Source organism: Rhinatrema bivittatum, chromosome 2, assembly GCF_901001135.1.
Source record: "Rhinatrema bivittatum chromosome 2, aRhiBiv1.1, whole genome shotgun sequence".
Classification (NCBI taxonomy): domain Eukaryota; kingdom Metazoa; phylum Chordata; class Amphibia; order Gymnophiona; family Rhinatrematidae; genus Rhinatrema; species Rhinatrema bivittatum.
The window spans coordinates 170,822,275-170,836,286 of record NC_042616.1 but is presented as its reverse complement, the minus strand read 5'-3'; the positions used below and the strand labels follow the sequence as shown (position 1 = coordinate 170,836,286).

The following is a 14,012-nucleotide window of genomic DNA, read 5'->3' as shown; positions in this document are numbered from 1 at the left end:
TGGGAGTCCACAAGCTGACCCCAGTTAGGAAATAGATGCCAAATTTATCGGCATCCGTTTTCTGCTTTACTGTACAACTTTTTGGGGTGCTCAGAAATTAATGCCTGCTCCGGGCAGGCATTAATTTCTAAGTGCAAAAATGTGCGTCTTAGTCACACTTTTTTTTTTTTTTGCATTTGGAGTGAATAACTAATAGCCTCATTCACAAGCTTTTGCATGTGATGAGCAGTATTAGTTTTGCCCCGCATTGGACGTGCGTTGTGGAGGCACTAATCCCCTTATTGCATAAGGGGATTAGGTAGCCCCTATTCAACCCGTCTCCAACTGCGGGTTAAACAGTGTATTGCATCGGCCCCAGTGTGTGTACAGAATAGCACTTCTCCATGTAAATCCCATGTTAATGAAGGCATTAGCTATTACTCTCCTATGCATGGAAGTGCGTTAAAGCCCTGAAGGCTTAACTCATATTTTCTTAATGCTGGAAATGTAATTCCTGGGTCAGAGATGGAGTACAGTTAACTCCTATTTCTGGGGCCAGAATTAGTCTATGGTACTGTGCCAATGTGGTCCCAGACCTAGAGTTCCTGGGTGTGGGGTACCTGGACTCAGGTCTTCAGGGGCAAGTGTGGACCACCACACCAGGTTTAGAATCACACTGGCAAAACACCACAGACTAACACTGGATCCAGAAAAGTGAGTTAACTTTACTCTACCGCTGACCCAGGAGTTAAATTTCCAAGCCAAAAAAAATAAACCAAAGGCTAAGCATTGGGACCCTCTGCCGTGGGACTGTTTAGCCAGAGGGGCTTTACCCCAGGATCAAGTCAGAGATGCACAATTTAATGTTCAACTACTGTTAACGTACGCTCTTTGGAGCAGGCACATATAGTAGCACAATTGTCACCATTGCTTAGTGCTCATTGAATGTACAAATGTCTAATACTGTCGCCCCTTGCTTCTCTGGATTTGTGCAAGATCTGAGAACAGCGGGCAGCAGAACTACTGGCCAAGCAGGAGCTGCATGACAGCAGTATGACGGAGGACAGCAGGCCTTGTTCAACTAACTAAAGTATGAGGCGACAGAAAGTCGCACACACAGAATGCTACACAGTTGTGACAATCGTGCTACAATACTAGAAGATAGAAGTGCTAGAAGAAAAGCACTTTTGGGGGGCATAGATCATTATTTATGCACAAAAATATGATTTGTGAGCAACACCTTTTCTGTGCTTATTTCTGGGCACATCTTTTTGGGTTAGCATACTTTTTTTTAAACTCCCCATGCATTTGCATATGATTAGCTTACTGCACTTGAAGTCAACTCAGTTTTTGAGTAAAGAAAATGAGAGCCAAATTTAGCTTGTATTTTTTTACTTACTTTTTATTACATATGGCCCCTAAAGTTTGGGATGTGGGGCAATATATGTAATGTATCATCTTATCTGGGTTTGCACTATTGTAGGAACTCAGTTAAATAATATTAGCCACAACACTGCAACTTTTTTCACATATTTCTCTTCCCTTACAGATGGCTTCCTACAAGAACCAGCCTTGAAGGTATTGATTACCAAGATGCACTAGTCACTACTAAGAAACAACTTATTTGGTGTTACCATGCATTTTTTTTCCCTATTATCTATCCAATTTTATAATATAAAGACTAGCAGCTGAAAAAGAGCCTCCCATAGCTGAAGAGTGGATGTAACTCCCTCAAATCTATCTCCAGTTCTACTGGCCAACAGTGGGAACTAGCATGCTAATAAAAAAAAGCTCAACTGTCTCCAAGGCTCTGAAGGTTAGATTAGCACTCACTCTCATTGCTAGTCAACCTACGAAAGAATCCAGATAATCAAATCAAGATTTAGTGTTTTACCTATTGGACTGTCTGTACCGACCCAGTTTTATAGGATTTTATATATTATTTTTGTTGGATAAATTCAGAAATAAATGTTCAATATATAAAAATAAGATAAATTGCTTCAGCTTGAAATGGCTGGCTGCACCACTCAGAAGTTAGCTTAGTTTTAAGAGCCTTTGGAGGCTTTATATTTCAGTGAACCAATCAAAATAAAGTATACATATAGGTTATTGAATATTAGCTTTTTAGATCCTTGTGAGTCTTTCCTTTAAGCATCACTCCAGCTAAGATGTAGTAGATCGATCCTAAAATGGAGGTCAACTCTATCTGGCTCAAACAAGAGAAGTCTGCATCAACTTGGAATGCTGAAAAAGAGCAGCCCCTTCTCAAAGCAGTTCATAAACACTGTACACAATATTTAGGTTTTGCTCTAGATTAGTTAGCTGCACCACATTGAGATCTTCAGAGAGCCTGAGAAAGCACATTCCTCTGAAGGAAGTAAATATAAAAAAAAATGTGCAACATCAAAATGTATGTGCATATATATTTATATATATTTTTAGATAATTCAAATACACGCATACATGTATTTACATACACATTTATATGCCATTTAGGGCAAGCCTTCTGGGATTCCTTTCATTTTGGCAGAGGCACATGAAAGATTTCATTGAGTGCTAAGACAGAGAGCAGAGACAGAAAGCAGGAGGCGGCTGCAGCCTTTGTAGTTGGAGAGGAATGCGGAAATGTTGAAGCAGTATGTCAAACTTTTTTGAAGCAGGGTCAAGTCACATTCAGCCAGCGTGGGAAAGGAACAAAAAAAAATAGGAAAAAAAAAGAGCACTGCTGCTCCTCTCAGACCAGCAGCTAAGAAAAAAAAAAAAAAAGAAATCCCAAACGATAGAAAGAAAAAAAGCATATGCGAGAAAAATAAGGGGCCTATGGGTGCATGGCCATGCTTTGATCTGTAGAATAAAGTTTGGGAGAACTCTGGAAAGTATTTTTTATGAGAAAACCAGAAGCTTATTGTTGCAAAGAGCCCCTTGCAGCGTGTGCCTAGCTAGAGTATGGGTGTTGGGAGCACAGAACTGCAGCTACCTGTGTGGCCCAGGCTGGAGACTTATGAACTGCTCCAACATCTTTAGTCGTTGCAGTTTTATGGATAATTTGAGAGCCTTCCTTGAAGAATAATTTTGTTTTCTTCACGCAGCGATCGGGGCTTTTCTTGCATATCAGGTAAAATGCATTTCGCCTTCATTAATGAATTAGGTCAAATGAATGCTTAAGTTAATTTGCTGTGCCCATAAGGAAAACAATTCGATCTTCACTCCAGCATGCATGCATGCATTTTAACGTTAGCAAAATTTGCATGAGAGGTTATTTAGTGATCATGTTTCAGGTTTATTAGTTTGTAATAATTATTTTAATGCATACATCGTACAAAGTATGCTTTTTGTGTTTTTTGGGGTTTTTTTTTGCAAGTGTGCTTGCAACAGCAAATTATACTCCACCGCTCCTTTTTCGGTAGAACACGTTGCTGCTGTCGGTCTTCTCTGTACAGCTCTCTTTTTCGGGAATATTGAATGCTACTTGACACCGCGTCAGTAGAGCTAAGGCAGGAATGCCGGAGAATGCAGAGTTGTCCAGACTCATTAACCATTCCTGTAATTGATCCGAACAGAGTTGGATTATATTAGGGTTTATCAAGCCTGCAATGTTTTTGTAAGGCGCTTTCCTTCCGTCTAACATGGGCATCCCTTCAATTACACCGCCGGTGCAATTCTCCGGCTACCCCGTGTACGGTACCCAACCCCGCTATGCATTTCCATAGAACGATAGATGTAGTTGTTTAGAGAGTGCAAGCACAAATTTGGGAAAGCCCGATCCAACCCTCGACCTATTTTAGCAAAATGTTCCACTGCCTCGTGGGACTGAAAAACGGAATCCCATGTAACTCCCCAAGGCACTCGGCGGGGCGCATGTACACCTTGAATTGGCAGCTCGGCTTCTCACCGAATCAGACGGAGCTCACTTAAAGCGTGCGGTTAAAGTGAAAGAAGGGCACCTCAAGCGTGCGGGCAGCCGAGCTCCAGTTCTTTATAAAAGGTGACTCACTGCCAAAAGGCTGCGGAGCAAAGGGGAAGCGCAGAGTGAAAAAGTATGGCCGAGTCAAATTATGCTGGGGAGGGTAATTAGAAAAAAAAGTGTTAAACGACCCGTGTGCGAGTGAATGTTCTGCTTTTCTGTTTGCCCCTTCCTCAGATGGGCTCGTCAACCATGGCCAAGCGGACGCTCTGAGGCTGCCCCCGGCCCCGGCAGTAGAGCGGAAGAGCCGGCGCTCCAGCCCGTCCCAGGGAGAGTTCCGCGCCTGCGGCGGCTCAGCGCGAGGCGGGCGCTTCCGCACGCGCACACATCCACACCACACACACACATACGGCGGAGGCAGAGCGGCGCCGTGCCCCCCCCGCCGCCGCCGCCGCCGCCATGGAGAAGGACGGCCTGGCCGACCAGCAGTACGAGTGCGTGGCCGAGATCGGCGAGGGCGCCTACGGCAAGGTGTTTAAGGCTCGCGACTTGAAGAATGGAGGCCGCTTCGTCGCGCTGAAGCGGGTGCGCGTGCAGACGGGCGAGGAGGGCATGCCACTCTCCACCATCCGCGAGGTGGCGGTGCTGAGGCACCTGGAGACCTTCGAGCACCCGAACGTCGTCAGGTGAGCGAGCCCGCCCCCCCTCTTCCGGCGGGCGGGGGAGGGGCAGAGAACGCGTTGAGAGACCCGAGCACGTGCCCAGGTGCGAGGCACCGTCCTTCTGTCGGCACGTGGCAGGGCGCGCGCTTGCTTGACTGGGGAGCGGGGTGGGAAGCCCTGGATACGGCACGGGAGGATCCACTCTTGTTGTGGAAGGGGCGGGAAAAAAGCCCCCCCCCCCCCGGGTTGTGAAAGATGAACCGATTAACATGATTTTCATGAAAAGGTATCTAGATGAAACCAAAAAGAATTCCGTGCATTTTGGAAGGAATATTGGAAATTGCCCAGAAATAACTTGCCTTTAGGTGTCAGGACAGCTAGAGTGAAATTTAGAGTGATTGAGATTAGCATGGAAACGGGTTTATATTAAGCAGTATGGCTACAGAATAGGGGGAAAAAGTGGCTTTGTAAAGTGGACTATCCTGCATTGCACCAGTATAGCATTTAGCTAAAGATGAAGTACGTGAGCTTTCCATGCCAAACAGAGCTACATCTGAAAAAGGAACCTATGGGATCCCTAAATCTTAGGTTTATTTTTTTTCTTTTTGGTTGGTCCAGTAAAAGTATCACAATTTACAAAGAAATTAGCCGACTGAAGACAAACAAACTAAATCTACAATGCCCATTCTGCTACTCTTCTGGGTCCTGGAGATGGTATAAAAAACATTTTAAAAACGGGCAGTGTATGATCTGCTTTATTCTTTTTACATTTTCTGTTTATTAACATTTACAAAGGAAAAAATGGTTCACAAAATGTATATTGAATAGTAGAAGAGAAAGCTATTCGAATATTACCTTGACAGCAAGGATAATTGCAGTATAGGGTGCCCTGTGTCCGCTTCCATGGTTGAGCACAGTTTTCCTTTTTGCACTTTGTAGGGAAGTGAGCTTGATATAAATGTTGTGCAAGGAAAAGGAGACCTTAACAGAGATTTTAACAGTCAAATCAAAATGATTTAGATTTGTTTCCAAAGCTTTTCTACCATACAATTTGAAATTTGTATTGGAAAACGCTATAAAGAATGAGGGAATGGTATAGAATCTAACAAGAGAGATTTTCACATGTAATAATGTAGCAGTATTATTTGTGCACATTTGGTATCCAAAAATCATTTAGTAATATTGTAAAAATGAAACATCGACTAAAGCAAATTTAGTATTTATTGTCTCTAACCACTCTAATTTTAGCATTATTCTTCAAAAATCCTCTCTTAAAGACGCCTGGCTTGTCATTTTAGACAAATCATGAAAAATATGGATTCAAAGAGCAGTGTACATTAACATTTTCTTCTTTGTAACTAGGTTCTTTTTAAATATCTTAATAGCCTCCACATCAAAGGCGATACTCAACCTTGCTCAGACTTTTTGATTATTTTTTTTTAGATTATCATAGGAATTTAAGACCTGTTGATTTGTATTGTGGGGGTTGGGATAGGTTAAATTGTTAGTTAGCAGTTCTCTGTGCTTTATTCACTTTAAACACATCCCATGAGGGAGTGGTTAATTTGCCACCAGCAAACCAGTTGGGTTGAAGTTCTGTCCCTCTGTAATTTTTTGTACCAGTGGCTCTCACCTTTGTAAAATGATATTTTCCTTAGTAAGAGACAAGTAGAAGTGATTTACTGTACTGAATATTGTTCACAGAAGGAGGGTTTTCCTGGATTGGTTCACACTGGTCTTCACAACCTGATCCCAGCAAGAAAAAAAACCAGCATAGCAGTGAAGGGTCAAGTTTATGGCTGGTAGTCCAGTGCTGATCACTGCCCAAGCAGTGCTGTCTGAGGCCAAGTGAAAAATACTGTTGGTGTTTTGGTTGCTTAAAAAGCCTGTCCTGGCGTGTTGTTTTAAACCCAATTTCTACTAACCTTGTGACATTCAAAGTAACAAAATTCAGAGCATCAATGGCAGGACATGACACAGAGAAGGTGTGTAGAAAAGAAACAAATAGGGCATATCAGACTAACCCAGAACAAATAGCCTGTCCAGTGTTTAGCCCCAGAGCATATTACTAACATCTGCTCATTCCAGCAATTGAACCATTTGCCATTATGCTATGTTTTAATGCATTACTTTTAGCAAAGTGATTTAAAATAAATGCAGAATGATAGGGAGCCCTGTGGACTGGTACTTGAATGAAATACATAAAAGATCAATGTTCAGTTTGACTGTTGACAGTGATGAATGATCTAAGTGTTAGGGAGCGCTAGGAGAGCGGTCCCATTTGAGGAGAATGTGTGTCCTTGGGCCACGGCACAACCTCAGAGGGCTCCAAGATGGTACCGAGGCAGGCAAGACGTGTCCAAGCATGGGTGGAACTGAAAGTTCGAACTCTCCACCGGACCTGCACGCTTCAGGAAGACCAACAACGCAATGGTGGTCTTTGAATGGTTCTCAGACCACACCAAGCCCTTTCGGACCTGCTGCTGATTAACGGCAATAAGCGGCAGGCCGGACGGAGGCCAAGGACAGACGAAGGCCTTGGAACATGGAAGGCTGAGACGAGGAACTTGGAACGTGGAGACTCAGACGAGGAACTTGGAACGAGGAAATTCAGGATCAAGATTCAGGATCGAGGACTAGGTTGAGGCTATGATGCAGCGCGCCCTACACAGCCCACCACAGGGTGGACCCACGGGGCTGGTCGCGGACCACGCTAGATGCTAGGCAGACTCCAGACGAATACGTGGAAGTTGAAGCTGGAACATGCTGAAGATTCAGAAGAAGCCTGCACCGAGACGCACCCCACACAGCCGCCCATGGCTGGTCACAGACCACGCTGGAGTGGAGCAGGTTCAAACAGAGGCATGGACGGAGCAGCCACAAGGGAATCAGAGGGCCGGAATGAGCCTCCGGGAACAGGACCAAGACGGGACTTGGCTACAGAGAAGGATGACCCTCCGGAGGCTTGTGCTGCGGGCGAGGAGGCAGGCTTGTACCGGGACATGGCACGCCAAGAAAAGTGGCGACGAGGAACCCAAGGGCTCAGGACATCAAGACAGGATGATCACGGAACATCAGGACTGGATCACGGAACATCAGGAACATGAAGACTGGATCACGGACATCAGGACAAGCAACAAGGAATCAAAGACCAGGACAGGACATGGAGCTCCAATGAAGAACGAAGACCTGATGGAGCGTTGGAAGATGGAACTTCCAGGGACATGGAACTCTCCGATGCAAGGCAAAGCAGAACTGGACGTGAAGCTCTTTTATAGGGCTAACAGGAAGACGCCCAGGATGACGTCAGGGACAGCCTGATGGCGGCGTCCATGCTGTGAGGGAAAGTCCAGGGGCGGCACCAAGCAGCAGAGCAGGGTCTAAGAAGTACCTGCGGCTCCCTGCCGCTAAAGGTCCCATGTGTGGTGGCAGAAACGGCGGCCTCCTGGCCACTTGGATGGACAGCAGTGCGGCGGTCCAGGCCATGGAGGAGTGATGGTCTCGGTGGCCCTGCTGCGGGAAATCAAGGTGGCAGGAGCTTTGGCGGCTTCCCGGCCACACAACAGAGGTGAGAGGCTGCTTGCGGTTGGGCCCCGCAAGCAGAATCAGAAGACCAAGAGTCATCTGTTTTTTTTTGGTCCGGTTTTACCTGTGTGTGGAATCGCCTTTTCTCTGCCTCTACCATACATCTCAACGTAGAAAGGATCCAGAAAGGGGAGATGCGGTGAGAGAAAGAGGAAGGTGCCGCGCTCTTAGAAGTAGATTTTCAAAACTTACGCGCGTAAAAGCCGGGGGATTATGCGCATGGCCAGGCCTTAACGCTTGCTGGGCCAATTTTCAAAGGACCCGGCCACGTGCGTACACCCCCGGGACGCGTGTTAGTCCTGGGGGCTAGAAAAAGGGGCGGTCTGGGGGCAGGGCGGGGCTAGAGGCACCCGGCACAGCGGCCATTTGCCTCTGTGCCGGGTGATCGCGCACCAGCAGAGCGCTGGCGCGCGCAACTTGCTCCTGCTCCAAGGCAGGAGCAAAACGTGAGCTAATGAAATGGGGGGGGCTGGGACAGGGATAGGGGAGGATAGGATAGGAGAAGGGGAAGGGAGGTTAGGCTAGGGGGTTGGGAAGTTCCCTCCCAGTCCGCTCCTTAATTGGAGCGGACTGGGAGGGAACTGGGGAAGGCCCCGATGCGTTGCCACGCGTAATTGCAATAATTGACCCCCCCCTTGTGCGCGCTGACCCGGCATTTTCTAACATGCGCGTGCCAGTGAGCACATGTTATAAAATCGCGCATCCATGTGTGCGCGCTGGGTAGCGCACGCACATGGACGCACGTGCGTAACTTTTGAAAATCTTAATCCCCAGCTGACGTACATGAAACGAAGGGAATTCTTTATGAGGGAGACAGCGGAAAAGTGGTAACACTTAACCAAATGAGAGGGAAACCTCCCAAGCTTTCCTCTTTAGGAGAAGTATGTCTAATCAGCACAGAGGTGAAGGAGAGGTTATGGATGCCACACCCACATGGAGCAACAACCATGAAAGACAAATAGAGGCTCTGTGCCTATGTACAACTAATTAAGGCAGGGGATAATATTTAAAAAAGAAAAATCTATGTGGAAAAAACATGGGTTGATTTTAAAAGCATTGCTTGTGCAAAAATGGCCACATATGCGCCTCTGTGGGCCTCATGCGAGCGGCGTGCATTTTAAGAAGCCGCAAAGTATGCGTGTACATACCCGTGCGACATCAAGAAGAAGAGGGCAGAAACGGGACGGGGCATGGGACGTCCCGTGAAGGTGGCCAAGACCACATTTAAAAAAAAAAAAAAGCTCACCATGGGGCGCGCCGGCTTGTTAACCGCTTAACTTTACTTTTGGTCAAGTGGAGGGCGTGCAGGATGAAGGACCCGAGGAGGTCTCGAAGACCTCGATTGTGAAATGTGCAAACTGGCGTGGGCTACTTGGAAAAACTGTTTCTCCCTTGCGCAAGCATGTTTTAAAATCCACTGCATACGTGCGTAAAAGCCCCTAAAGCCCTAGCCAGAATATGCTCGCGCGGGGGGGGGGGGGGGTGTTATTTTAAATGATATGCGGGTTACTTGCGAACACGATTTAAAATCGCACCGTATCTCTGCTTGCGCGCTAATATGCACGAATATGAGCGCACGTACGTTCCTTTTTAAAATTACCCTGTTATGGAAGGAGAAGACACAGGGAAAAGTTTTCCTAACTTGTGAAGATTTCACACTTTATTTGGCTATGTCCTTTCCATGAGTAGTATTCACTCAGGAGATGTGCGTTAGGTTTAGGGCACTTGGAAAAGGAAGTCATGTTAACCTGCCCAAAAATCAAATGCGTCAAAAGAGAGCTTGCTTTGTAGCTGGGTAAAGATTTCAGCGTTTATTAGTCTAAAGAAATGACACTGAACGTAAAAGGGACCTTAGCAGTCCCGAATCATTGAGTTTTAAAACATTTGTGGCTTGAGAAAGCTCTCGTTTTTATCCACCTGCTTTGTTGTTGTTGTTGGTTTTTTTTTTTCCCTGCATAAAGGTTATTTGTTTCAGAGTCAGAATCAGAGAAAATCTGGTGAACAGGCTTGAATCATAGGAGCCAACTTTTTAAAATGCTAATCTCGCCGCAAATCATCACTCCCTGGTCACTGTAAAGAAGTTTGCTCAATATTGGGGGGTGCTTGAGCACCCCACAGAGCTAGCACCTTATGTCTTGAATTGCTGTTTTACATGCAGAGGTTGTTGGGAAACAAGACTTGGGATTTTACATGGTAGTGTAAATAATTCATTTCAAAACTAAATTGTGTTTTGGATACATATTTATCATAGAGAAATTGGTAAGCTAAGCTTTTGATTTTGTAAGCGAGAATGTTAAGGCAAAGAAAGGAGGGCGTTCGGGTGCGGATGTAGATAGCTCAGTTTTGGCTTTAGACCAGCTTGTATTCCAGTCATTCATATGAAAACTTGAGCTGTCTAATAGCTGTATTCTGAGTAAAGTTGCAAAGAGAATTCTGCAGCTTGTGCTGGGACTCCAGTGATGCACGGAAACTGATTCAACACAACTTTTGAGACTTGTAAGTTGTGACACCTCGGTGTTTAGATGATTGAAGATTAAATTGAAAACCAAGTGCATGAAGTTTCTGATTTAATAAGACTTTTCTTCCATTATGTATCTATGGGGGGGGGGGGGGGGGGAAGAGAGAAAAAAAACCCTCCTTAATAAACAAGACCTTAAGTCAGGGCGCTGCCTGGTATTGCCTGTGACCAACAAGAGATCAGCAGTATATGGAAAAGAATTGAACACGCTCAAAGGAGAAATGTAATTATTGTCAAAATAGCTGTGATAACTTGAGAGAGCAAACGTTTGTCAAACACCCACTGGAAAAAAAAAAGCATTGCATCCTCCTGGGGGTGACTGGAAAAGTCAATGAGGTTGTCATACTCCTCGAGCTTGTACTATGCTAAAATATATTATATATCCTTAAGAAGAGGAAATAGCTTCACTTAAAACTGTTTTAGCTGTGACTTGATGAATTTTCAAGAGAACCGTTGTTCCCTTCCTGGCAGTACTTCAAGCCCCTGCTGAACTTATTGAGGAACTGTGCCATGTGCTAGAAATCTAGTGGTCAGGTGACTAGCAGCAACCTTAACCGATGCTGTTCACCGATGCTGCCCCCGATGCTGTTTGCATTTCTGTGCCGGGTCTGCCCACGTGCAACACTAGCCATCCAATCTCTGTTTAAATCCCGCCTTCCAAGACCAAAAAAATGCAATAGGCAGCAACAACAGGCCAATTACAACCAATCTGGAAAAAAAAACAAACTGCACGCACGTGGCACATGAGTCGTAACCCGAAATCTGGTCGTAACTCGAAACTGAAAATTGTGTTCGTAACTCAAAATTTGTTCGCAACCCGAAACCTTGAATGTTGGTCGTAACCCAATTTTATCGTAACCCGAGCTGTTCGTAACCCAAGGGCCCACTGTATTTGGCCAGCAGGTGGCAATGCGACTACCATGCTTCAGATGTGAGGTGGCAGAAATCTGGTGGCCAATGGAAAACAAAAAAAGAAAAAAAGAATTGGCCATCAGTTGGTGTGTAAATGGGCCACTAAGTTTCAGTGGGATTTCTGTTGCTCTGGATCAACAGCATATCTTTGGTAGGTGCACTGGAGGACTAAAAGGTAACAGAGTGAGACGCACCTGGAAAAAAACTCCAAATCACAGAAAGAAAAGTTTAAATTTCTAAGTCATTTTTTCCTTTTGAAGATGTGACTATACACTCTCAGGGAACACTTTAGGTAATTTTTTTTTTATTTGAGCTAGACTGAAATTAAATAATTCTGCAGATCCACAGTGCAGTAAACAAAGGATAATGAGACTTCTTTGGATGGTTTTAGTAGATGTTGGACTAAACTTCTACTCCCTAACAAGACTGAAACATTAAACATTACTTCTCACTGGCTTGAAACCTCTGCAAAAGTCAGCTATGTTTCTCTGTTTATAAAATAGTTTAGTAGGCTGAAAAGTAGATCCAGAAGTGAAAATAAATACCAAAGCATGGGTAGTAATTACCAGATTAATCAGACACAAGTAAAGCCTGCAATTATGTTTATTCTAAAATGCTATTGCAAATGTTATAGAATATATCAATAGAACAGTTAAATAAACCATATCAGACCTTTTTTCAAATAGCATGCCACCTGAGTACTTACTTAAGAACCTATATAATTTGAAAAGAAAATAGAAAACATTGCTCTTGGGCATTGCCTAGTTATTGGCTTGGTGGCTGCTGTACAGGAGTTCCTGTTGATTGTGGATTCAACTGCTTGCTTCTGGGGCAGAGGCACAATCTTACTTCAGCGATTCCAGGCTTCTCCATTGTCACCAGCAACCCCTTCTTCTCCTTCCAAGACTTGCGACAAGAGTTTCAGGACCCACTTCTGGAGGGTGCAACTGGATCCCAGTCCTCCTCAGTCTCTTGCAAAATGAAACTTTTTGCCTTAGAAAAATAAAACAAATGAATGGTATGGATGTCCAGTCGGATAAGGTTGGTGGTTTTAGAATGTGCGAATGGACAGTGGCTTGGGGTTTAGGTCTTGATGCTTGGAGCTGCTGCTTACAAATTTCAACCTTTTGCTAATTTATCCCCTCCTTTAGGTCTGCTACCATGTGGCCATTAGATGTGCACATAATTTTCGAGAAGGCTAGAGAAACTCTTCCAGTGTTGTCCCTGCCCAGGAAGTTTAAACTAGAAGTGAATGCAGAACAGGAAGAGGGGAAGGAGATGACACTTAGAGAGGAAACTGGAATTTCAAAACATAACAATGAAAATGGGGTTTAAAAATGAGTTCTCTTGAAATTAGAGGAACTTTAAAACTAGATAGCTTGAAATGGGACACTGCAGATGATAGGTAATATTTTAATTTTATTTTTTGTTCTTGTATTGCTGTGGTAAAACGTAAATGGGAAGAAAGGTTGCATAATTCCACATGCTGTGATATTGTGTTGTAATGTCTGAGACCAGTAGCCAGCCATCTTGTTGGGATTTGTAGACCACACAGCAGTGATACTCAACCTGTGGCTCCTGAGTCTCATGAGCATATCAGGGCTCTCACTGTGATTCTTCATACCTTGGCTTTTTCTTTTTTTTTAAACTACACTCTACTAAATGGAACCACAATTATATATTAAATATAAACAAGAAGTTCCATAGCCCCCCTGCTACGCAGACTCGGAGAGTCCTAATGGTACATATTATTGAAGCTGTTGTACAGCTAATCAAGAAGCCTTAACAGAAACGTTCCTGAGCCTCATAAATGGTGAAATATCTGGAGACGTTCGATACTCTGTATTTTTCCTCAGGTGGCAACCCATGGTATTCAGGGTAGCTCAAAGAATATTTCAGGCTTCCTTGGAAATTTACTCCTGCATGCATTTTTTTTTTATGCAAGCTGCGTTACTTTATTAGCATAAAAGTACCTAGTAATGAGCTGCTCTGCATGCTTTTGAAAAGCTTATGCATGCAAAGCAGCTCATTATCATACCTGCTTTATTTTTGATTAAATAAAATAAGATATTTTACATACCACAAATTTTCAAATCCCCACGCGCATAAAAATTGGTGGGTACGCGCGTGGCCGGGCTGAGCGTGCTGAATGCATTTTTAAAACAGCCTGGCCATGCATATATCTCCCAATACGTGTAGAAGTGTCGGGGTTCACGAAAGGGGCGGGGCGAGGGCCGGCTGGGACAGCGCCATTTTGCTCTGTCCTGGTGACTTGCGCGCTGGCTGGCTGCCGGCATGCGCAACTTACTTCTACTCGGAGGAGGGAAGTAAGTTATAAAACAAAAAAATAATAGCTAGGGTAGATTTAGGGGTCCGGGTGGAGAGGGGAAACTGGAGGAAGATTAGGTAGGGGGTAGGGAAGTTCCCTCCCAGTCCGCTCCTTAATTTGAGT

At 44.6% G+C, this 14,012-nt stretch overlaps 1 protein-coding gene across 2 annotated transcripts in view; it reads left to right on the top strand.

The window, feature by feature from the left end:
- The first annotated feature begins 3,905 nt into the window (after nucleotides 1-3,905).
- Nucleotides 3,906-14,012, top strand: part of CDK6 (cyclin dependent kinase 6) — a 451,799-nt gene continuing 441,692 nt past the window's right edge. Inside the window, exons 1-2 of one of the 2 annotated variants that reach the window (XM_029588881.1) lie at nucleotides 3,906-4,016; nucleotides 4,121-4,569. In XM_029588881.1, coding sequence (XP_029444741.1) covers nucleotides 4,343-4,569 — 227 coding nt within the window. In that variant the 5' untranslated portion in view covers nucleotides 3,906-4,016; nucleotides 4,121-4,342. The remainder of the gene's footprint in view (nucleotides 4,017-4,120; nucleotides 4,570-14,012) is intronic. The other variant, XM_029588882.1, reaches the window with a different exon arrangement.